Below are 25,144 nucleotides of genomic sequence, written 5' to 3'. Positions count from 1 at the left end.
ATTCCTTGGAGAGGCTGTGTTGTGAAGGCGATGGAGCTGAACTTTCATTGCATGTTCAGTTTCATTATAATCCTGTCTTCCTTCTGTTAGGCGCTGCTGTTTAGAAGATTTCATTTCTCCCATCCATGAATGCATAATTGATTTCTTTAGCTACTTTTGTTCAGCTGCCTTTTCAAACCAATTTCTCCCTCTATCTCCAAGGAATGAACAAGCTTTTAACATTACATGTTGTTGAACTACTAATGATATAAGCAAATAGTGTAATTTTTATTGAGTGAACAGCTGAAGATTTATTGCATGGTTACCACGTGTAAGTGGTGCATTTTGAAAGGCTTAAACAATCTTTTATCTTCAAAGATGTTTTGGTTTTGCAGGATAATTGAGAAAAGCTCAGTCCCTCGGGCTGTTTGGGTTAACTGTGTATGTTAAGCATTTTAGCGGTGTGTTTGCAATCATAGAGGTCACAATTAAATTTAACACCCTTTTGTGTTTCATTATGCATGTCAAAGGAACAAAAATGGCCTCATTTTTTAATATACTGTATATGAAAATATTAACTTTTGCTTCTGCTTTGGTTGGTAATAAACCTCTCTGAGACATCAAATTGCTTTTCTTCATTCTTCTCTTACATACTACTCACTCAAAACCATGTACTGTATCTTAAATATTTTGTGCATTTGGAATGAGCAATGGTTTTGGATGTGTTCAATCCTTGTGTGCAATGTTTCAGGTCAGAGAAAACCTCAGAAATGTAAATGAAATGCTTATAACAGCATAAAAGCACAAATTGGCCCTGATGCAGAGAGTCCTCAGAATGTCCCAGCTCAGACGTGAGATGCACCAGTAGTGATGTTTTCATCTCCTTCTTGAGACAATGGCATGGTTTTATGGGTCTCTTCTGAAATTTAGTTTTAAATACTGTTTTTTCTTACTGAAAGGCCTTACTCTTGAGGTGGAGCAGGCTAGATAGTTCTTGTGGTGTGGGAACTGCCGCTATAGGTATCAGGCGAAGCAAAGTGAAGAAGAAGACTCCAAAGGTCCATATAACTGTTCTGAAAAGTCTTCTGAGTTATTGCTTGACCTTTTTCTTTAATTCACCATTAATTTTTTATACTGAATCTTCAGACTTGCATATCCTCTCTCCCCCTCTTCATGTTGCGTGGAAACATGGAAAAAATATTTTTCCTCTTCATTTAGAGGGTCAGCTGAGGCATATAAAGACGGGAGAGCCATTCGTGTTCAATTACAGAGAGGACTTACACCGCTGGAACCAAAAACGGTATGAGGCGCTGGGAGAGGTATGTTTTTCTTTCAGTGATTTGTGGTTGCTTATATATTGTAAATATAGACATTAGCTTTAAGAGTAATACGTTTTCAGGGTTCAGACACGTTCAGTACTTAAGTAGAAAAAAGAAAAACGTTGTGAACATCTGTATGCTATCTAATCATGCAATGTAATCATGTTATAATGTTAAGGCAGAGTCTTTGATTTTGTGCCTGTACAACAGCTTTAATAACTTCAAAATTAGATTCCAAGTTGTAATTAAATACACACACTCAAATACACAGCAGCACCTTTCATAATTGAGTACAGAAACTCTTGCACACACTCACAGTTTCCTTGCTTCTAATCTTCCCTTTTCTCAGTGATAAAGTTGCATGCCTCTTCAGTGATGTCTGACCAGCAGTGTTACTATATGATCGGAATGCTGAGATCAAACTCTCTTGTTTGGCCCTGGCTTTATCGTTTCCCTGGCTAAATCAACAGTGGGTGTTGCTCTTGCCTCTCTTTGGGACCCTCTCTATTGGTGTCACAGTCCCTGGCACAACGGCATTATGTTTCACATGACCATGCCTGGTTTGCGGTGATTTATAGCCTTCCTTGGTTGTGCCGTTTACACCGTCACGGTTAGGCAGCCATTAATCCTGCTGCCACCGTCACGGTTAAAAAGCTGAACATGTGTGTTGTACTGGGGGATCGGTCATATAAATCTACTGAAGGATCAAACCGCTGTTACTGAGTATACAGCTGCTTGAATGGTACAGTATATTTAGGCACAACTTTAGAAGGAACACGGTCTGAGATTAGTGTGAATTTGGATCAGTTTTTCCCAAGCCCATCTTTGGGGACTCTCACAGCCGTTCTGAATCTTTGTCCTGTTACACCATCAACATACCTGACTTAAACAACAAACTAATCATCAAACTCTCAATTAGCTGAATCAAGTTTACCGGTAGTTGAATAGAACAAATATACAGAATGGCTTCACTTCCCCAAAGAGAGGTTTGGAAAACACTGAATTAGAGCTTCACGTATAAAGTTCACGCCAGGTTCATTCAGTCTCAGAGCATGCAATATGCATTACTCATAATACATTCATTTTTTGTTCATGTGCTTCTTGCTATTTGCTTTAATTGTTTTGTTTATTCTTTTGATGTTCAAAGAAAAGATTGACTCTTTTTATACAATATACATATATTCGTTATTTCTCATCCCAGTATCTCCTTTGAGAAATATCACCTTTTCTTTCTTGCATGTGAAATCAGAGATACAAGCGCTTGGAAAAAGTTGAGCGCAAAGAGGAGCATTTAATCTTTCTGAACTCATTAAAACAGATGAAGGGCAGTTTCTTGACAAAGTGAAAAATACTTGTGAAACAATTGCCTCAAAACTAATGCCGCTTGTACAGTATAACCTTCTATTGGATACCATCTTTTTGCTGAAGCAATCAAACTTTTTATCCTGGACAATAGTTTGAAAAGGCACAGGTAGTAGAGGTGTGGACTTTGTGTAGTTAAACTGTATGAAGCTGATCTTTCGCGACGAAGCTGTGAATGGTCTGTATTTCGTTTCGGCGTCGATATAATGCTCAGCAGAGGCCAACGCAGCAGTGCTGGGATTTGTTCAACACTAGATTCCCAAATGCAAAGAACAAAAAGGACAGTGCTTGAAGTACACATACTTTGAATGACTTTTGGTTACATAGTTTTTTTGCTCAGAAGCCAGGGGGCTGAAGGAGATTGTGATATAATCCAAGAGGTTCCTTTGCATTAACGTTGAGGAGACCTTCATGAACCACAGAATGTACCCTCATCAACTTGACCTCTGTGACCCTCATGCCTGGAATGTAGCCATTTGATTTCCCTTTTTTTTTTTTTGTTCCGTGACTTCGTCTTTGCGCAGGGGTTAGGGTCACACAGCCAGATTGAGTGCAGATCATCCATTGAGTCATCTTGGCACCAGATGTTTAGTGCACTCATTTCTTTGGCAGTGCTGTGGCACACTATTGCCTGCTTGTTTTAATTGTTCGACTTTGTCTCTTTAGCCTTATAAGACAGTATCTTGGTGTTTGCCACAAGTTCAAGAATTTAAAAAAAAAAAAAAAAAACATAATTGAGCATAAATATTTAAAGCTGTTACTTTCACTATGAAAAAAACAGCAAACAACATTACACAGCTGCACATTCAAAATCTTGGCAGGTGCAGTATACTGTTTACCCTCTCTAAAGAACATTTTTCTTGCATAGATATCACGCTACCAATTTTTGAAAGAAGCTCTTAGTAATATTTCGTCTGTCGTGAGAACATGGGCAATCTATGGAATAACATCTTTAAAGGTGACCGTAGCATTCAGAATATAGCTGTAGTGCTGATTAATATAGTGAGGTGTATGTACCTATCGGTTAAGTTTAATATGCACACTCATACCATAGGAGTTTGTTCCCATGAGTAGAAAGGTAAGGCCTGAGTTCTTCTCTGATCTTTACTTCCTCCATCTTAATATCTGTCACGAAGACTGGGAGCTGGTGTAGAAATACTTGACAGCACATGTGAGAAACTCCTGTGTCATTTTAATCTACTAGTGCTCACTAGTTACTCAAAGCTGTGTTTTCTTAGTTGCTGGCTGTTGGATGGCAGTTATATCCGTTTCACCAAGTCTGTGTCTCTCAACGCTGGACCTTATTCTCCGTTTTGCCTTTAATGTGTTATGTGAATGCACACACATGCAAAAACAGAAGCATGTAAGTGTGCAGAAATGCATTTGGCTGCCCGTGTGTGACCATTTCTTGTGCCTGCATGTTTGTCTGTGCACATACATATGTGTGTGTGGCTGGGAGCACACTTGCATTAGTTAGGTCAACGGAGTGACAAGGCGATGTATGCAGGGCTCTGCAGGAAACTGTACTTGTTAATGCAAGAGATTGTCCTTCCAGATAGGTGTCAGGTGTTGGCTCTAATCCAGTCTAAAGTGTATTAAGATGTTAATAAATGGGGATTTTTCTCTCCTTTTTTGCATCTGTGGAATGACAAATACAGAGAGAATATTCTAATGAAGTAGGAACTGGCCAGATGGCTGTATGTTGATTATTTTTTTTCCCCCCATCCTGATATTACAGTTCATCACTTTATACAGTGGAATTAATCTGGAGAGATGCAGTCAAAGTTGTACTCGTCCTTCATTTTTTTTTTTTCTTTCTTTTTTGTTTTCCCTGTTGCATCTCATATGTTTTCCCCGGTGTGTGAGAAAGTCTTACAGATCGTGCTGTTTTAAACCAGTCCTCTGTGACTCCCATCTGTTGTTGGAGGTTAACAGATCCCTGTGTGACTACCATTAGACCAGTATGTTCCACAGCCTGGATATGTGAGCTTGTGCATTTCTGGCTAACAAAGGCTTTCCAACTCAATTATACCTTTCTGTCATTATACATTTAAAAAACAAAGATGCTCAAATCAATTCCAGTGTAACCTCCTGTTGTGCAGTATGAATATTTCTTAATCTGACCTGGCACAAATTGCACATGGTAAAAGTTTTACTAATTCTGTGTGCTGACATCAGTCACACATATTGTAGCTCTACACTTTGTCACATCAGTAGCATTTTTAATAACTGAACCTCCATAGGAGGCAGTGGTACAGTCCATACCTGGAATGAAGTATCTGGTTTTCAACTCTGTTAAAGCTGATAAGACTAGTGCTGGATAAAAACCAGCGTTTCTACAGCTGGTTTCAGCATGCGTGCCATAACTGACGTGTACATTCTCTCCTGATTTCATGCAGGTTAAGTATCGGTTTGAGGGAAAAAATGGCTACCCACGTGAAATTTTGCCTTTTGCTATAAAAGGACCACATCGGATTGGAATGTGTTTTCTCTAGCCAGATGTGTGTTCACCATGAAACAACGCAGTTGAAATGTGCCCTCAGTCACTTGGGATGGGGAGAACAAATCAGGAACAAACCAAGATGTTTTTTTGTTTAGTTTCTGCACTTGGCCAGATATGTCCTCCTGTGCTCAACCTGGCCATGATCAAGTCCCAGGAAGGGTTTTAAAGCCAGATGTATATGGGCCCCAAATATCATTAATGACAGCTTTTATTTCAAAGTCTGCTTGGGAATTATACACTTTTTTTTATTTGTGCTTTAAAAGTGAGCTGGCCATCAGGCGGCTCTTTAAGGTAACACCTGCAGTGGTCATTAAGTCTCCATTTAGGGCTCCGTTAGATGAGCTTGCACTAGACCTTTTCTCATCTGAACGCAGGGAATAGCATTGCTGCAGACACAGGCAAAACAGCAAACCTTGTGGGAATTTGACTTTTTTCCCTCTCAGCCCCAGACCTTTTTTTAAATTGAGGTTGAAATGAAATAGTAGTTCCCTCTTTTTTTGAAATCTCAGGTCTCTGTTACACAAGCTGCCCTTAAAATAAACATTCTTCTTATTCCTTTTTTCTTTTTCTCCCTGCACTGTTTTTTGTGGGGATTTTCTGCCGATTTTAAAAATGTAATTCTTTTCTTGGCGCTGTCATTGTTATAGTCTGGAGCCCCTCACTTTCATTATGTAAACAGCTTTGATGTCGCTGGCGCTCGCTCTTCTCCAGCTAAGTGGCTTTTTAAAAAGTGCGCGCTGATAGACTCGCCCCACACGGCTCAGTCCGTTTGAAATCTGCGGGAGACAAACATGGCTGACAGTATTGATTGCCGTGCGGCTGATGAAGGTGGCCCTGGACGGGCCGGGACCGTGCAGCCGATAAGGCCAGCTCTAATTAATCAGCCCTGTTTAGGCTGGCCGCCCGGGGGTCAAGGCTCAGGCATCCTAGCGGTCGGCAGATAATTTCCTTATCGTTTCAAGAGCAGCGAAGAGGACCCGAACCCAGCACTATTGATCAGAACTAATTACACGGGCAAGCATGGGAGGTCTGGGGCTGTCTCTTTGAGAAAGGCCCTTTCCTGGCTGTGGCAGCTTACAAGAACATCGACATGTTGGCGTGGCGCTGTGCAACGTGTATGCTGGCCAGCGTAGCTGCTTATCGTGTCCCTACGTGAAAGCCAGGCCTTCACGGACTTTTAGACCATGTCCACCGTCCACCTGTTGTTCAGCTGGTGTTACTCACACCTGTACTGGCTTAACACTGTGCTCCTGATGTTCTCACTCCTGTTTTCATCAGTTCCTCCAAGATGCTTAATGTTTTCTGCATTCTTCCTCCCCTGGATAACAGCAGTTGTTTCTGCGTTACATTAGCTTCTTCCTTTTTTCAGGTTCTGCTGTATGGACTTATGCTGAATGTCACACCTTTTTCATTAGTGTATCTTTGTCTTTATCTCACTTTATAGATGTGTAAAGAGTCAGTTTTTCCAATTTGCAGTCTATACAAAGATATAGTATAGTCTATACTATACTATATCTTTGATCTAGTATCTATTCTAGAAATGAACATGATTAATACTCCACTTTGGATTTTCTTTATTAAAGACACAATCGTAAGCTGGTCACATTTAGTACTTGTGACTGTATCTATAGTATGTGCTGCAAAACTTGCTTGAAGCACTAACCTAAAGATAAGTGGGTCATATCTGCATTCTACATCATATATATTTGTTAGCTTTTTTTGATGGTACCCTTCACTAACAATCAGCTGTCCAGATTCCTGTGTCTCACAGGTCTCCATCATGCACAAGGATGGTACCGGAAGCCTCGGCTGCTCTTAGCTGGTGTGTGTGAAGTGCTATAGTTTTGATGGCAGAATAAACCCAGTTTGGTCTGATCACACAGGCCTTTCAGGTGCCACCTCGTTTGACATAGAACCGTTTTATGATTCCATCAATGCTCCTGCGTCATTTGGAGCACAGACTTGCAAGCATTTGCTACAGTGACAAGTCCACATAATGCACATTAGGAGACACCCCCTCCCCCTGCCAGCCCTTCATTCGCTTCCAGTCCACACCCCCTGTCCCCTTTCCTCTCCATATCTGATGATTTTCCAGCCACCTGAGGCGCTGAACAAATAATGTAGTGCAAATGAAATTTCCTGCAAGGCTTATTGATATCATTAAACACAAACATATTGCGTTCCAGAACCATTTAGTCTTCATCGGGGCGGCTGACATTTAGTGAATTAGGTAACGGTAAATGGAATATATATTTAAAGCATTCCTTGCATTTTCCTCTCTGGGTCAAATTCTCCAATCTTCTGTTTAATTTGTTCTTTTTGACTTCTTCTGATGTGTGGCCTTAGCAAATATCACATTGCATCTTTTTCCCTTAATGGATTTATATATTTAATCGTGTAATACGTGACTCTTTAAATGCTTTAAATGTGCAAGATAATAAGGGCATCACAAAGCTGGGTCACTTCTGCGCGAAGAGATTTTCACATTCCGACCTGTTTGCTAGATCTGAATTTAGAGCCTTGACATCTGAGGCATCTAATGGAGTCTTGCAGGATGTTGACCTGTTAGTTCCTGTTGACAGAGAGTGCCGCACTATGAGTAGAGCGAGACCACCCAGCTTTGTTCGCGGAGGTATGGGCTCCATGCAGTCCAACATGTGGCGCTGCCTGTTGTGGGTCACGATCTTGCAGCACTCTTCTATGTCATTTAAGAGCTCCAGATTAAGACTCAGTCTCCAAATCGTTCCGCTCCACCAGTGGTAACCAGATATCAGCCTCAATAACAAGTGGCAGGATGAATGGGGCCTGCAGGACTTTCCCACTGCAGTGCCTTGTGTCCACCACGACTTGTAACATTCAGAGTAATAAAACTCCGAGACCCGGCACTTTATACCTTTTAGAGTTGTGTGTCTGCACTGAGATCTCTGTCCAGACATTACACACTTCCCCAAGTAGCAAATCCTTTTTTCCATGGGGGCTCTACAAGATCAGAGGAGGATTCCCTTTGGAGGTCAGTTGACTGCATTGGACATGTGAGCAGATGTATCTTTCCAGCAGCTTAGAGAGCGTTTGTAAACCATATTACAACAAGGGTGCCATGAAAAAGGAATCCTCTCTTTTATATGCGCAGTTGCTCTTGTCTTCAAGTGCTGCATGTACTTGTATCTACAGGCACTAGATAAAGCCTTACACTTTCTGCTGGCAAGGAAAAGAAGAAAGTTGTTGATGTCATTGAACCATGAAACTTTTGGCCTGAGGGTAAAATTACACTGTATACACGTTCCTCGCAATGTAGCTTTGAGGATAAACATACCTTACGTCAGCTCTCAGCTTGCAGTCGAGATTTTCTCCTTTGGCTGACAATTCCCCTGCTCTTCACTGTACTTAGAACAAGAACATCGAAGACAGTCCCAATTATCGTACACATTGTCTGGAGGCTGAGTATATGTACTGCAGGTACAATGCGAGACTGTTCGCGATATACGTATATCTTCTGTGCCGACACAAAGAGCGAATGGTTCACGTATGTAAAATTGTAATGTGAAAAGCAGCTGCTGTTGTTGGGTGAGATGATTACTGTCTGTTTCCCTGTTTGTGTTTTTCAGATAATCACGCAGCATGTTTACGAACTGCTGGAGACAAAATGCAACATGTCTAAAGAAATCCTCCCAGTAAGTACTGATAAGAAAAGAGGCCTTTTCCCATCTTCATTCTCCCTCTTGAATATTAGCTTGAGTATTAATGAGAAGAATCAATGTGAATACAGAGCTCCTATGAAACATTATGATAGACGGTCTCCTGTGAAAATGAGAGACTGTCGTATTGTGAAAATCTCTCTTCGGCAAGTAAGATCTGTTGTAACACGTGGTTTGGAAGTAAGAAAAGCTATTCCTAATCTGTTTTGCATTTAAATGTGTGCAGCGATATTTCTTTTGCTGTCAGCAGTTACTCGTGAACGCTGTCTCAATATTGTCATAGTGAGCACGGAGCCCTTTTTCCTTTGACGGAAAGTGTATTGTCTTTTAAGGTATGATGCGTCCTCAACAGTATTTATAATACTGTTAGTTTTCATATCCTGATAGAGTGCAGGATATTACTGGTACTAGGCTGTACATAAATCATCATTTTGTGTTGAGTTATGGGGCTGTGCAGCATTTACTTTGCTTGAGTATTTAATGCATTAAGCTGAAGGTGCTTCGTTTTGTTCCGTTCCCTTCTGGCTGCTGTGAGGCAGGCTGTCCGTCCACCTGCACCGGACTGAACTTTTGACCGCTGATTCTAAGCAGATTAAATAGGTTTAAGTAACATCTCTTTGTCTGTGTGGATTAAGCTTGCGAAGCGGCGAGGGTGGAAAAAAGGCCACACAGGGTTATATTCCATCCGAAGATTTTTATGCTCACGGTAAAGATGACTCCCATGTATAAAAATTCCTCACTGTGCGGTTTTCCCATTACAAAATGACAGGTATTGATTTCTTTAAACCTTGGCATTATCTTGTGATGTCTCATTCTGGCTTTGTCTTCCAACTCTGTTTGTAGACTGTTTTTTTTTTCTTGGGAATATGTATTAAAATGTATGTATTAGGAGACAGATCAGCTGTGAACTTAAACATGAGTTGACGTTTATCTGTCTGTTTCCTCTAAAGACCGACATGAAATGCATGAAGTTCCCTGAGTGTCAGTTACTTTCTCTTTACTCTTCTTCAGATTGATGCTTCCAAAGACGAACCCAAAAGCTTCATCTACCTGAGTGCAGATGCCCTGACAAATCCCTCAAAGCTGCTGGTGCTGATCCAGGGCAATGGTGTGGTTCGGGCCGGTCAGTGGGCGCGCCGGCTCATCATCAATGAGGATATGGACAGTGGTTCACAGATCCCCTTCATCACCAGAGCTATGGAGGTAGGATGGCGACCATTCGCCGCTGTGCAGACTCATTACATTGTTAGTCATAACATACTCATTACAGCAGGTTATGGATTTTGACAATTTCTATGTAGGCTGGCTGGATTCCCCCTCTCTGCCTGCTGGGTGGCAGCAGGAACATGAAGATGCCTGTCTCATTCTGAGTTTGTTTGTCAGTTGCCAGGCAGCGCTAAGTGTTGAGGTGAGGATGCTGCATGTTGAAGTGTGCTCCTTGCAGTACTGCCGTCTTTTGCTGAAGTCCTTGACTTGCAGGATTGCAGGAGTGCTGAGAACGATGCTTCCAAATGTGCCCTCCTCTAAAAGTGCAAGAGCATGGCAGTGATGGGCGGTTATGCTGTTGCAAGCCAACCCTGTTGTTGGCTCACATGGCTGCAACCGGAATCCTCAGTCCACACAGATCCCAAAAGCAGTGAGTGAAACCAAGCCTACCATGACATGTGACAGGTTTTTAGTTGCCTCACCCACACTGCCCCTTCTTATGTTACTCCGTTGAAGTGAGACTAAGAGTATGAGCCTTTTTCTAGAATAATCCAACTTTGGCATTCTATGAGTGCTGTCACAGGACTCTATAGAAGGTACTCTTGATGCTTAGGGGGCTCTGCATGAAGCTTGGCAGTTTTTGGCTGGTGGGCGTTTACCTCCATGCCAGTGCTCTCCGGTAAACTGTCCTCTCGCTTCCAGTCAGCACATATGACAATTCCGTGCTTTGGTGCACAGTTTCTGCCACGATCTGCTCAGGACATTGTGGCTTTTAAAATTTTGATTTACTGGTAAAATGACAGAAAAGACAACTGAACAACCACATAGATGGCTTTTAAAGGTGGTCCTGATGTTGTGTTGAAAATCTGATTGTGTGCAAAAAAGTTTGGTTATCAGCAATCACTGGTAGGCAGATAAGTAGCCTTTAAAGTGGGAAATCAATCTTATATGAAATAAGTCAGTAAAATTAAGCTTGCTAATTATATTGAAGAACAAAAGATGCTGTTTAAGTAAAACCACAAAATTACACTGAAGTTATTGTTATTCTAAGAAGCAAAAATACAGTATATAAACCTTTAAATGCTTCCTGCCTGGTTGTTACATGAAGCTCTCATATTTCTCTTTGGTCCTTTGTCATGTCTTTTTGGCTGCAAAGTACAAGTCAAACACATTATATATACCTGTGGTATCACAGAGTTTATCCCACTCTGCCCTTACAGCTAGCTGTATGTTAGGCAATATATGGAATTTGCATCTGCACCTCATGTTGATTTTATTAAGAAGAGGTATTTTTTAATTCAGTCATTTCTGCCGAGCTGTCATATCAAGGGTATTTCTTGGCGGAACATTGTATTTTTGACCCCAGAACTTACCAAAAAAATTATTTTATTACAATTTTCTTTCCAGGAACCATTCTGTACAGTTATTCTATGATTTGCAATGTGATTTGGTTTTGGTTGACCAGTCGTCAATGTTTCTGGATACTTTTTTTCATATATAAATATAAACTGGTCATAAGCCTGTATGTAATGGCTAATGGGAGCTCTGTGTGGGTGTACGTTTTCTGGTTCCACCTCAGCCTGCTGTAATGGGGCAAGCTGAGCGGCTGCTGTCAGGGGCTTTGTGTGGAGCCAAGGCTTTGGGTTTGGACTTGGGGTCCTTACCACTGCCAGACAGTACCAAGCATCCCACTTCTTATAACACTTGGAAGCGATCCCAGAACAACTCCCCTCCGGAGGCAGGAGTTGCATGTTAGCGCAAGGTCGCTCTGTGGGTTACCTCCTGAAGAGAACATGGTGATCTGGAGTGGGTAGGATGGCCCAGTGGGTGAGTGACGCCCCGGGCCTAGCAGAGCACCAAGCTCGTAGGCCTCAGTAACACACACGTGTGGACTTTTCGCACGTGAAGTTGCTCACAATGGAGATGTTTCACTCTTCCTACCTGCAAAGGCCATCCACTGAAAGTTGGTGTACATTCCCAATCTGACTGCTGTTCATTAATTTTAGTATCTTCTCTACGTGTACATTTATTCGTTTTTCAAACATGTCGTTACGTCAGTAAGTGAATGAAGCACAGATCAAGAATGCAAACAAAAACAGACTGTGTACACGTGGTACCAAAGCAGTGTCATGAATAATTAAGCGGAGACCAAGCTCTCCCAAAATTGTTTTGTGTATATATTGCTTTGGAGAAAAGTGTTAGCAAACTGAGTAAATGACTAAAACAACTATTTAGCTGACACTTTCCTCCAAAGTGACTTAATATCTTAAGCTTATTATAGTGATTTACCCATTTAAACAAGTGGGTAATTTTTACTGGACCAATTTTGGCTGAGTACCTTGCTCAAGGGTACTACAGCAGAGGGTGGGATTTTTACCTGGGTCCATCAAAGGCCACTGCTCTTAACCACTACTCTACCTGCTACCCTAGCCTCTGTTCTAGCCTTTTACAGTATAAGTGGATCATGCATAAGCATAATGCCCCTCATTGTCTCTTTGACGTGGGATCAGAAACAAATGTAGTGCTTTTTTAATTTCACTCCAAGCTGTTTTTTTGTTTTATTGGGTATGTTTGAGGCTCGGAGCGAAAACCTTGATAGCATTTAGGCCATCAGGATAAAGGTTAACAGCTGCTACTGTAGGGTATGCGCACAAATACATGCATTCTGAATATAACACTACTTAAAAAGTATTTTTATATGATGAGCTACTTGTTACTGCTGGTATGTGTAATACAGTAATATAAATTAATCTTTTTTTTTTTTTTTAAGAAAAAAACTTTTGCGGGTCATTTATGTGTGCTCTGTCCGCCTAGTAGAGAATAAACATTTCTACTTTTGAAATCCTTTCTCAGATGGAAGGAATTTCTGTCAGCACCTTTGTGGTACTTTGTCAACCTGGATATTGTTTGGTGTGTAATCCCATCTGCTAGCGCTCAGATTGACTTAGGAGCGAGGTCCCGCTTGGACGGCGGGCTGCGGTAACATACAACACAGGTGTCTGCCGAGCACCTCACGAGCGAAGAGGCTTCTCCGGAGAACCACGCAGGGGCAGAGCGGCAACTGCGCACATTACTGTAGGATTATTATTACATTTATCGGATACAAAGAGTGACAGCAAGATCTGCAGAATTCTGGCTGATCTGGCAGTGGTCATTTATCAATGTTAATAACATACACAAGTTTCATATTGTAATGTGTTTTGGGTGTTTGCACTCTAACTGAATCCAAACTTGTAAGTTTTTTTTTTTTTTTTTTTCTTCTCTTCATTTTCTTTTGCCTGTAGTGGGATTCTTAGTCTCAATTTTAGTACTGTTGCATGTAATTTTGCTTAATAAGGAGCAACTACAGGTGAAATGGCATGCATTGAGGGTGTTTTTTTTGGAGAGGTCTCAGTATCTGTTCCTTGCTTTGTCCAAAGTGGTGGTGTTGTGTAAAAAGTGCTGGAGTTGTTAAGCTTTGAAACTGCTCAAATAGACACTGATCCCACTGATGTCTTTTTAGTCCTCGAATCTGCCTTTCCTAATGTAAAATAGTGTCGGCTCACCCTTCTTTCCTCTCCCCCACTTTGCACAGCAGTGGTTACATGGGCTGTCACACGGAGATGGCGCTTCACGAGATTTAGACCATTCAAACAGCAGTAGTGTTTTCTTGTAGTTGGTTGAATAATTCACCAGAGTGCGATTATAAGCATCTGTTATTGTAAATATTTAATTACCATAATGTTATCATAATGCTAGGCCCTCCGCCGAGCAGGCTGACGGCAGTGTCTAGTGCTGGTGAGCGCTGGTATGTGCTGTGTGGACTGTAGAGCCCTGGCGCCTACAGCATTGCTCACATTGAAACATGTCCTACGCTTTTGCCAGCTGTTCTTTGTCTGCACAGTCTTTCTAAAGTGTTGCGTACTTATGCTTCACACGTAATGTGCAAACTACTAATACAAATACAGCACAACACATCTTTCTAATTTTTTCATCACGATCGCTTGTCCACGAAGGCGAGGCGACTTCAAATCCTGGCGCACAGTGACTGGGACATTAGACATTCGGCAAATGCCGTTAAATCGCACGCAAAAGGGAATTGCGTCGACTGGGTCTGAAAACACACAGCGAATTTCCACCAAATTGTCAGAGGCTGCATTCGCTGTCTCTGAAGCCTAAAGGGACCTCATTGCGACTGCTGAGTTGTAGGAAGCGGAGGGATCATCCCAATTACTAATCAGACCCCTGACACCCGTCATTAGAAGTGACAAGGCCTGCTGCCTCACCTGGCTCTGTCTCCAGGCAGGGTGGCACTCTCAGCCACCTGTGCCTCCACGTCCCAAACAAGCCCAAAGATAGCTCCGCTAACGACGGCTGCGCAGGCGGCAGAACGGCGACGGCCCACTCAGGACGTGCTCGGCAGAACGGAAATAACAACGGTGAGATGGAAAGAGCGCTGCGGTCCACGCAAGCATGCGAACCAGTGACGTGCTCTCATTAAACGTAACGCACACCGTTATTTAGATATCTCTCACCCCCAACCTCCCCCACCCTGCAGTGCCGCGGAGAGCCAGGAAGTGCAGAAGTCCCGGAGACCTGGAGGAGCCTGACAGCAGACAGGGGTCCTCAGCAGCCCCCTGTGCCAGCCAGGAGAAACGGGCAGATGACAGCTCGGCAGTGGGGAGAGGCCTGTTAATGACAGCTTATTCCTTCATGATTTCACTCCCTGACAGCAGACAGGGCCGCTCGTTGCATCATGGCAGCTGTATCATTACCTTCTGGCCCTGTCAAGAGCGAATTTGAAAAAGGGAGAGGGGCACGGAGCAGAGCGGCAGGGAGAGGAGAGGACGAGGAAAGTGAGGGAGAAGGCGAAGAGGAGTGCAGCGGGAACAGTTGCTGTCCTGGATTACCACTACCTTGCGAAATCTGCAAACTGCTGAATGCAAGACGTGTATCAACACTTCTGTGATGTCGGAGGGCCTTGGATATTAACTGCTGTTTGACGCTGCAATATTAAGGGAAACACACCACAAGCTAATTAAGCATCCACAAGCCCCTCCCCACCTCCACCCGACCACCCCTCCCTTCGGTTCGGCTCCCCGTTTTTTTCCTTTTTTCTTTTTTCCTCCCCTCCTCCTCCTCCTCATGCTGAATTGATTGCTTGCTCAGAGCATCTTGTTTTAGCGTGCTGTTGCTTTGACATTGACCCAGCCGGAACACGGCAGAGCCGCGCGCCGACGTGACTGGAAAGGAAGAGCGCTCTCCGGCTGTCAGTGGAGAGCTCTGCTCCCAGTGGTTTTCAGGAACTATGAGTGAAAACGAGCTTTTGACAGCAGCAATGAATATACAGCAACTCCGCTACAGCTCTGTTGCCCCTCCCTTTGCCTCCTCGTCTCCCGTCTTTCTGTCTCTCTCCTTCTCTTTTCCTCTTTGCCTTCCACTTCTGTTTGTTTTTCAGAGTGTCTGCGACCCCCCTCCCCCCGATTGAGCCCCCTAAGTGCCCTTTAAACCCTTTTATCCAACCTCTCACCCCACTTCTTACAGCAGTCTGTGCTGGAAACTTTTTTTTTTTTTTTGTTAAAAATGAGCAAATTCATTTCATTACGAATACTTTCTTTAATAAAAAATAAGATCTATATTTCTTCTTCCCCTTATTCGCTCTTGTTAGTCAGTTAGCAGTGGCTCTGGAGACTCGCTGGAAAGAAAGAGGGGGTGTGGTGTTTTCAAAAGTGTGTCAAAAGCCTAGGGGTTTGTATCTGCCCAGAATTTCAATGGGAGGCTGTAAGGGGGCCGGGCCGCAGTGAACTCAAACACAGGAATCTTGTTTAATTTCTGTCATGTTGCTCTTTTTTTAGTAGGATTGATGTCTTCTTCAGGATCAGCTTCTCTCCGCTGTTCTGTGGTACTGTAGGGGAGACATGTCCTCCCTCTCCCCTTCAACACTTCCTTGTTTTCCTGCAGATCACGCCTCTTTTATGCTTTGAGCCACCTTTTTTTTTTTTTTTTTTCCTCCCCCCTTTTTTCCCCTCCCCTTTTCCCACCGTCTGTGGCTACTTTCCTAGCGGTTGAGATGTTGCGCCTGTCTGTTTTCTTAGGCACATGTTTTGTTATCTGGTGATCGTAAAGGTGGGAAGTCTTCAGCAAATGTTGTGAGGAGGGGGGTTGTTTTTGTGGGGCTTAAAAACATCCAGAGGGTAAAAGAATGGTCAGGTGTGGCCTTGGAATTGGGACCGTGTGCAGGGCAAACATCTCCAGGCTGAAGGTACAGCATTTCCTGCAGTTAAAATCAATGTACTTGACACTTTCAAAGGCAAGAGAAGCAGTGACTTGCTCTGGGGTTAAACTTTTTTTAAATAGCCTCCCTCGGGATAGTAACTGTCAATAAAATGCAATAATTACCAGCAGAGGCCTGGGAACTGTGCTTGGATAGGGTAAATTAAAAATTGATCACAAAGGGAGAAACATTTCTTACTTGTATTTGGTGTGGTAATGGTGTTACTTAGAATCTCATCACTGAGCTTTTTTACTATCAGGTGGAAAAATACATAGTGTCAAGGGGGGGGACATACACGTATGTACAGTATGTATTCCTTGTCTTTTTTCTTTTTGTGTTCTTAGCAGTCAGTTATTTGCAAAAGGCCTTAAAGCCATGTTTTTGAGCTACATTTTGTCTCTCTGAAAATAAGAGAAAAAACCTTATCAGTGAGAAAGATGTTGTCAGTCTGCCCTTTCCTTCGGGGCACTAAATGAAACTTTTTGAGAAGAAGTGGATGAGATGAAATGAGCAGAGACGCTGAAGGCCCTTTGCTGGAAGATGAGAAGACAGCTCTTGTTGGCAAGCATTTCGGCCCACAATGGAGATATACAGGAAGACAGTGAAGAAAGAGCTTGATTGAAATTGTGAAACATATTAGAAATTATGCATTTATTAAGGCAAAGTGTTGATAATTGGATTTAGTGAAATTAACAAATGATAGCATCAAAAAGGCAGCGCGTGGGGTTTGCAGTAGGTCGTTTGATGCTGCGGGCAGTTTGCGTCCCCGTGGGATGCGCTTGTTGAGTTCCTCTTCCCTGGCGCCTCTGGCGTTTGTGGGCTGAATTCTGTCTGGTTCCCTCCCTGGAAGCACTCTGGGAAGCCAGGCCCAGGTCCTCTCACCTTCACAGGCACCGCTACCTGTTCGTTATCGCCAGTTTTGTGCGTCTCATACAGCTGCAGTTGCGTGTAGAATGAACGAATGATTCCACTGTGTATGTGTTCGCTTCTTCTTGCTCCCCTTTCTCCTGCCATGTATGGGCACCTGAGCAGTTCTACCAGAGGCTAGATATTTTTATTGTCTCCTAAGTACCCTAATGTGTCTTTATTAATTTTACTTTTTCGAAGTGAAAGCGAGGCCATTGTAAGAGTCGCACATAGATTGATGGGATTAGTGCCTTTCTTGAACTTTGTGCTCAAATCAGCTGTATCGCAGTGTTTATTTACTCAGTGCCATTACCATATGTTATTACAGAGGTTATAGAAAATGGGGACGTACATGTGACCCAGATTCCTCACGACAAAGAGCCATCAAATCAAATCCCCTGAATATCATTTGTCAGGATTTATTCAACCCTATTACCCACCACCTGTTTATCTGCTCTGGAGAATATGTGGGGAGAGAGGGAGAGGAAAAAAAAAACCCTCCTTACTTATGAAGCGAATTGCCAAGGGGAAGCAGGCTTGTCACTTGCTACCCAGCCTGGAAGCTGGAGAAGGAGACGATGCCTTCAGTGGGCGAAGCCCTCAGAAATAAGCACCGGAGCTGTGTCATAGCGTCTGGGCGCAGAGGGAGCAGCCAGACGCTCCGACAGGCGTACCTGTTCCCCTCTGAGAGTCGGCGGCAGGCGAAGACTCACTGTCCTTGAAACATTCCCTCAAATCCTCCAATAAGCATAAGAAGCCAAACTGTGTCATTGCCAAGATCAATCCCACAGTGGAGGAAGAAGGTGGGGAGGGAGGTGGGGGATAGGCTTCTGGGGTGGGGGGGCTGGTTGAAATACAGTCATCACAGTTTGGAAATCTTTTAATTGTTCTGAAGTTTTGCCTGAGTTATAACGTGAACTTTCGCAGGCTTGCTTGCCTTTCTTGGGCTCAGGTACAGGTGTTGCCCTGTCAGTTTAGGAAGAGGCCTCTTCGTTCTCATTAAAGCTGGAAATGGGCTAACTTTTCGGAAGAGTCGCTCATTTGTCACGTGTGCAATATGACATTTGGCCTTCTGTGTAATCCACAGGTGTACCACTTACAGGGTAGCTGTCTCAAACCTTTTCCCTGCATATGCGAATCCTAGAGTGATGTCAGCTCATTGGTGTACTGTAACTACTGGAGTTGGCAGTGGGCGTGGTAAATATGTTGCTTTTAAGCTTCCAGTCAAGATGCATGTGGAGGGTGTGTGTGTGTGTGTGTGTGTGTGTGTGTGTGTCCGTGTGTGAGTCAGGGGCACACAAGTGGGCACCATTCTGGGATTACGAAAATATTCTGTAATTCTCCATATCGTGACACATTTTCTTTGTTATGCTTCATCTATATATAAAATATAGTATCAAAGTTTTTTGTAACGGTGTGATTATTTTACATTCTGTGTGCAGGTGATGTATTTTCCATGCAGTACACTCAGTTGCTTAGAGCTGGAATGACCAATACAATATAAAAGACTACTGTTTACATCAACAGTCTGAAACTATTTCTGTTTAGTTAACAAGCTTTGTGAATGAGTTGTGGTGGAATGCATCTTCGTATTCTGAATCAAAAAATCCAAAATGTGTTTGCACACCTTTTGGTCAGGTGGGAAAAAGTAATCTCAGAATGCATGAATCATATGATCGCAGAGCTCAGTTTCAACAAGTGTGTCAAGTCTTGTGTGTGTGGCCACGCAAACTTTCACTGGAGAAGGGCTGTAATTGGTCAAACACGGCAAGAGCTCTGCTGTTTAAGACCGGAACTTATCTGTGGTTAAGGAGCCTTTTCGCCGTTCTGATGTTATTTGGTGTAAGTGTTCTCACTGTCCGTGTATGGAAATGTTGCGGGATGCAGGTTGTATCTTGCTGTGTAAATGATCAAACAAGGTTGGGATTCCAAACGCACATTGGAAAAAATTCAGAGGCATGGAAAAATATTTTTGATATGTTCCACTAATAATTGTGAATGAGGAGAATATTTGTTAAAATAGCATTGTGAAGAAGTTCTCAAGTGATTGAAAATGCATGTTTGTCCCAGGACTGCGTGCACGTGTTTGCACTCCTGTGCCCGCGGGGGTCCTGTCTGTTGCCGTCACTCAGATCCCTGGGTGAGTGTCAGAGCGTGGAGGGACTCTGCTCTGGGTCTGGTGCTCTCCCGGCCAAGTCCACTCAAGAAGTACGCCCGTCATGACAGCACAGCTGCCGCCGACGTGACTCCTCCAGGGCTGCCTCCTCCGGGCCTTCAGGTCAGCCAACTGTCCTCCTGGAGAGCGGGGCCCTTCGCCAGGGACAGGGGACGCAGGAGCACTCGACCTTTTCACAGTTTCCTCACCGCTTTTTAAAGCGGTCGCTTTGTTGACGAGGTTGGTGGTGCTGCAGTGCTACATTGCGCCCCGACTCTGGCAGGGCTCCGGTAGCAGATGTCCTTCCAGGGCGAGGGCCACATCTCTTACAGTAGTTTCTCAGAATCAGTACGAGAAGTCAGCTTCTTGACACCTTTCCCTTCTTCGACTTTGAACTAATCAGTTGCTTGCGTGCACGCACCCTGCCCCATGGCTGCCTGTGTGGATGTGTTGTTGATGCGAGAGACTCCTGAAATTGTGTGTGCTGGTTACGTAGCTGGTGCGAGACAGACAACGAGTGGCGGTAGATGGAGTTTGCGATGAATCGCGCCGCGGTGCCGCTCTTATCATGGCCTCCTCTGTTGACCCATGTGGGCAGTGTTGTGTGGGCAGTGCGCTCGCGGGGCCAACTTCGCAATTACGTGTCATCGTCACCGACCCGCTAGGTGTGCAGGTGCAGTGTGAGCGTGTGATCACAATGTGTATATATCTCTGTTTATGCGTTTGGCTGCGTGTATTTTTGCCAGAGGGAGAACTGCATGAGAGAAAATGAAGTGTGTGTATGTGTGTGTGAGAGAGAGAGTGTATCTGAGAGCACAACCTGTGGCACTCTCCAAAGCCTTGTCTGCAGTCAGTGATCTCTGTCCTCCTCCTGAACCCAGCACCAGCATGCTGGTATGGCAGCACACTAACCTTACCGGGTTTGACCTTTCACCTGAGCCTTTCGTTTCCACACACGCACACGTTTCTGTTTACGTGCTACAAGCTTTTGTCCAGCTTATCTCCCAGCCGCGCTTTTTTCCCCCCCCACCTTGTTTTTTTCTTTAGTGGATTACTGTAGCACGTAAGCTTTGCTGGTGTTATCAGCGTTGCGATACATTTGTCAATATCCCTACATATGCTGACAGTGTATCTCTTAGCCCTCGAAGGGCCTCAAAGCTGTGCTGAGTTGTTTGCAGTCACGTCAAATTTTGTTATACATCTGACACCATGTGTCTGTGTAATTTCATTTGCAGCATAATCAGTGGTGTGAGTGTGAACTTTCAGCGTTGCAAACAGAATCAACGCGTAGACGTCATAAATGGAAGAGGAGAGAACACCAGTGTCCATCTTAAACAATCATATCTACTGTTTAAAAGACAGCACGGCTGGGTGGGCAACTGTGGTGGGCCTCCAGGCGGGGGGTGGGGAGCGAGAAGGCATAATGTGTTTACCCCACATGCCGGCATGAGCAGGGAATGTTATCAGAGCGAGGCGCTGCAAGGGGGCAGCTGTGCCGGGACGGTGGGCCGTGATAGGGTCTGCCCCCAACCCCCCCTCCCCCCGTTTGATGTCTCCGGCCTGCTCGGGCCCAGTGCTGGCGATAGTGAACACGAACGATAAGCCCCCAACCCACACATGACCCTGCGTGGGCCTGTGTTTTGTCTGTCCTTCACCGTCAGTAGACACTCTTACTGTGATTGCCCCAGCACTGCGAGCTTCCAGCTACGGGGTGTGTTAATGTGCAGACAGGGGGGTCCAAGAATCATGTCTTTCAAGTATGCAGACAGAAGAGGCTACGAGCTCAAGCTGTTAATGCACCGCTGCACCTGTCGACGAGGAGTGAGTCTGTCGCTTTTGCACAGTTCACGGTGTTTTATGTTCTATCCATGAAGAGTGTCTTATGGCTTCTGAGTGCGGAAGTTTTGCGTGTGTGTCTGCACACGCTGAAGCAGAAACAAAAATTTGCGTACTCTTTGAAGAACTTGTGTTAATAAATGCAAAATGTAGGGTGTTGCAACAGGTCCTCAACGCAGTCAAAGACACATGGTCCCCCCAGGTCCTCTCTGAAGGGTGCTCTGCACATTGGAGGCTGGGTGCTGCTGCGATTTCACAGCACACAATTGGAACCGCATATCTGCAGTTCTGCTTCTGCGTCGCTGACGTCGGTAACAAAGAGCTGCTGCATTAGAGCGGAGCGCCAAACTGGGTCACACGCTGGCGAGCCGGTCCACTCGGCCTTCCTGTTTACTCCTGCTTTGAGTACGTCACTCAGTACGTTTGTCTTTTTGCTTCGCTTTTTGCTTTCCTCCTGGACTGGCCAGGCGGCGAGCTGGCAAACCTCCCAGCAGCATCTCCCCCCCCTCTGGCGTTTGTCTTTCGTGGCACTTGGTGCGTACGTATTTGTGGAGTTGGCAAGGAAAAAATTGTTGTTTTGCATTGCTTTGACACTCATTGTGGGGATTTTCATTTTGCAGCCGCTGTGGTTGTGCGGGGTGGGGGGGAGCGCACATATCTGGCCGTGATGCACCAACTGCGGCGCCTGTGACCCAATTCCAACCTCTCTTGCTCCTTCGCTCCCTCTCTCTCCCTCATTCTCTCGCTCTCTCGACACATCTGTCTTTGAAGTCCAAAAGCTGATCTCTCTGCAGGGAGCAGAATGTATTTTTACAGGAAATAAAGGGCTGAAAATCTGAGGAGAGCACTATGTGGACAACCTAAGCAAATAGGTGGGTGATTGCAGGGCCACAAAGGCTGCAGCTCGTGTGATGGTGCCGTCCAGCAGCCGGGAGCAGGTGATACGGCCCCTGTGTGTTACTGGTTTATTTATCAATCCCAGTGTTTGCTGCCAGTGGTGCAGCGTCTGGGGATCTGACCTAGAAAGGCCCTGTCACTCGCATTCGAGCCCTCGGCCTCCTCCTGTGAGCCACGCTGTGCCAGAGGCTTTGAGAGCGAGAGCAACAAGGGGGATTAACCTCCCTTCTGCATCTGCAGCCTCGCCTAGCCTCGCCACCCCTCCTGGCCCCGCTGCCAGCCGCAGAGCCCGTGGCATAGAGAGAGCCACCCGCCGCCTGGCCGTGACCACCAGTGCTCCCCAGACTAGGGAAGGAAATGCAGAACACGATGATACCGTAGCTCCTGCATATGTGTGCAGCATACCATTGCGCCACTGGTCTTGAGCAAGACTTCTGGTGTAGCTGCTTCCAGAGAGAAGAGGTCAATTTATTTTTCATAACCCCCGAAGTCGATCGTTTAGGAAGCACTCATGAGTTGAGCAGGTTTCCCACATCCATTTTTATTTTCTTTCCTCCTAGCTGTAATGAATCAAGCCCAATTGATTCCTGCAGGTGCTTTGAGGACCCCTCAAGGGTAGCGAAATATCAAAAGCCTTCCATTGCGCAGCCCCCTCTCTACACCGACTGAGGGCGTCGGTGGGAGCAACGGCGTGCTAAACAAGCTAGCAAGCAAGCGGCAGTACTCAGTCAAAGACATCATTGGGTTCTTCGGTGATGGCGCAGTGGCCCCTCAACTTCAGCAGCTGATGAGCTCCTTCTTGCTTCTCTGAAAAGCTGGAAGGAAAGGAAGCTCCTCGTGTGCTCGTGACTCTGGAATGTGTGTGTAAGAGCTGAAAATAGCACGTTACCTGGAAAGTCGCGTGATTTTATCATTTTAATCGACGTAGCAGAAAGTCCGTGGCATTTTTCGTGCAGGATCAGTTTAATTCGTGCTCCGTGTGTAGGCCTTATGTTGCTTGGACAGGTGCGGTGCATTGTCGATACCTGGAAAATACGTCTTGCGGTCCCGATCCTCAGTCGACTAAAGGTTGTCGATGGAACATGCTTAACATGCCTTCCTTTTTGATGGAAAAAGGCAAATTCCGAGACATTTTCCATATTGCAGTCTTTTCCCACCATTTCTCAATTAAAATTCATTGGCTCGGCATGCTTTTTGAAGTTGGCCCTGGGCCTCCGAAGGCTCATCAGCGCTGCTCCGCTAGATTGTGTACAGGTACCTGCAATGTTATTTCAAATCGCTCAATTAGTTTCTGAGTGCAAAGGCTGAAGGACATACACGGTGCAGTGCTCTTCTTGGGGCGAGAGGAGGGATTAGAGCCATGTTATCGGGCCACGCTTCGCCTGTGGTCCCACTTTCTGTGTCGTGTTCCTACAACCAACCGTTACCTCACTGAATTAATTTCCCCTCACTTTACCTTTGCCATTGTTGCCTCTTTTTGAAGTAGACAGCTTGCATTTGCTCTGGACCTTCTAATCTGACACTCATTGCACAGAAAAATTCTGTTTGGTAATTGAATTTTTATATACGCGCGCACACAAAGTACTGATTAGCGCTAGAGCGTTTGTCCCTGCAGAAGTATCAGTCGTCTTCCTTTCCACACCCTTTGCTTGAAGAACAGCGTTCTGTCCTCGGGAAGCGATCTTCCCACACTGCTTTATGTTTCTTCCTTCCCCGTGGGGAGACTAGAAAGAGGACCTCCTCCGAAAACATCGGAAGTTGTCAGGATTCTGCTTGTCTGCTGCTGATCACCACTTAAAACTCAATGTCAGTGTGATTCCCTTACAAGTGGCATTGTCTTTTTGCGAAACAGAAGAGGATGAGAAGCACTAACTGACATGGCTGCTGTTTGAAGAGGTATCTTGAAAAAGAGGGGATTTGTAGGCTTCATTTTCATAATGTTATAATGCTCAGTTTTGGCCACTCGGGCAACTTCTAGCAGTCTGGCTGTGTTGTTCAACCCAACAAGAAAAGCAGCAGTTTTTACACTGCTTGAGAATGGACTGCTGCACCTTGAGGAAAGCTCCTTCCAGCTCCCACAACAGTCATCCTCACTATAGCCTCCATTCTGAAAAGACACATTTTGCTTTTTATTTATTGATTTAGTCATCTGGAGTAACTTATAGTGTTAGGTTTGTGTTTTAAACTACTCACAATGATTGACCTGTTCATGTAACAACGTGATTTTTACGGGAGGTATTCAGCATATGCACCTTGCAGCAGGAGGTAGGATTCTGCAGGATTCAATTTCAAGTGGAAGGCTAACCAGTTCTAACCAGTAGGCTGCTTGCTACCTCCAGAAATGATGCCATGTACGTTTGTGGTCAATGAAACTACATGAAAACTTTCCGATAAGTCAGAATTTGCCCTACAATAACCATGTACTTCTGTAACATCCAAACACTTTTTTTTCCTCCCCATAAACATCGCTGTAATTTGAAGTCTCCCCGTGTCCCATAATGCAGCAGTAAATTCACCCCATGACCCTGGTCCTGCTGTGCATGTCATCTGGTGTGTGCCCTGCAGCAGAACATGGAGTGTGTGTTCTGCTCTTGAAAGTGCATCAGTGTTAACTGGAGTGCTTGATGGACAGGGCAATTGGATTCCCATTAGGAAACAATGGTCGCCAGTCGCTGCTTGCTCACTCTACAATTGACGGTCCTTAAATGCTGAAAATATTCTGCAATTAGCAGCTTTTTTAATTGATGAAAGACAGAGGCGTAGAACGAGTGTTTTGTTAGAGCCGCAATGAAAGCGTAGCCCTGCAGTTGTGCTGACTCCAGCCAGTGGCGTGGGAAGCTGCTCACATTACCCTGGTTAATTGGGATCCGTTCCCTGACAGGCCTTCTGGCCCCGGCGTCGCTTCCTTCGAGACGAGGAGCAAATTGGACGAGCTTGAGAGGCAGCGGTGGACGCGCGTGCGCAACTCGCAGGCAAGTCCCTGGCCACCACCCCCACCCTCTGGGCCTGCCAGCGCCCACTCCGGCTGCCGAA

At 44.8% G+C, this 25,144-nt stretch overlaps 1 protein-coding gene across 3 annotated transcripts in view; it reads left to right on the top strand.

The window, feature by feature from the left end:
* The window catches only part of arb2a (ARB2 cotranscriptional regulator A), a 128,624-nt gene that overhangs the window by 3,625 nt on the left and 99,855 nt on the right, over window positions 1-25,144 (top strand). For all 3 annotated transcript variants that reach the window (XM_018759341.2, XM_018759340.2, XM_018759339.2), the window contains exons 4-6: window positions 1,198-1,298; window positions 8,769-8,834; window positions 9,870-10,061. In XM_018759341.2, coding sequence (XP_018614857.1) covers window positions 1,198-1,298; window positions 8,769-8,834; window positions 9,870-10,061 — 359 coding nt within the window. The remainder of the gene's footprint in view (window positions 1-1,197; window positions 1,299-8,768; window positions 8,835-9,869; window positions 10,062-25,144) is intronic.

This window comes from Scleropages formosus, chromosome 17 (assembly GCF_900964775.1).
Source record: "Scleropages formosus chromosome 17, fSclFor1.1, whole genome shotgun sequence".
Lineage (NCBI taxonomy): Eukaryota > Metazoa > Chordata > Actinopteri > Osteoglossiformes > Osteoglossidae > Scleropages > Scleropages formosus.
The sequence above is the reverse complement of the archived record's forward strand: the minus strand, read 5'-3'. Positions and strand labels throughout refer to the sequence as shown.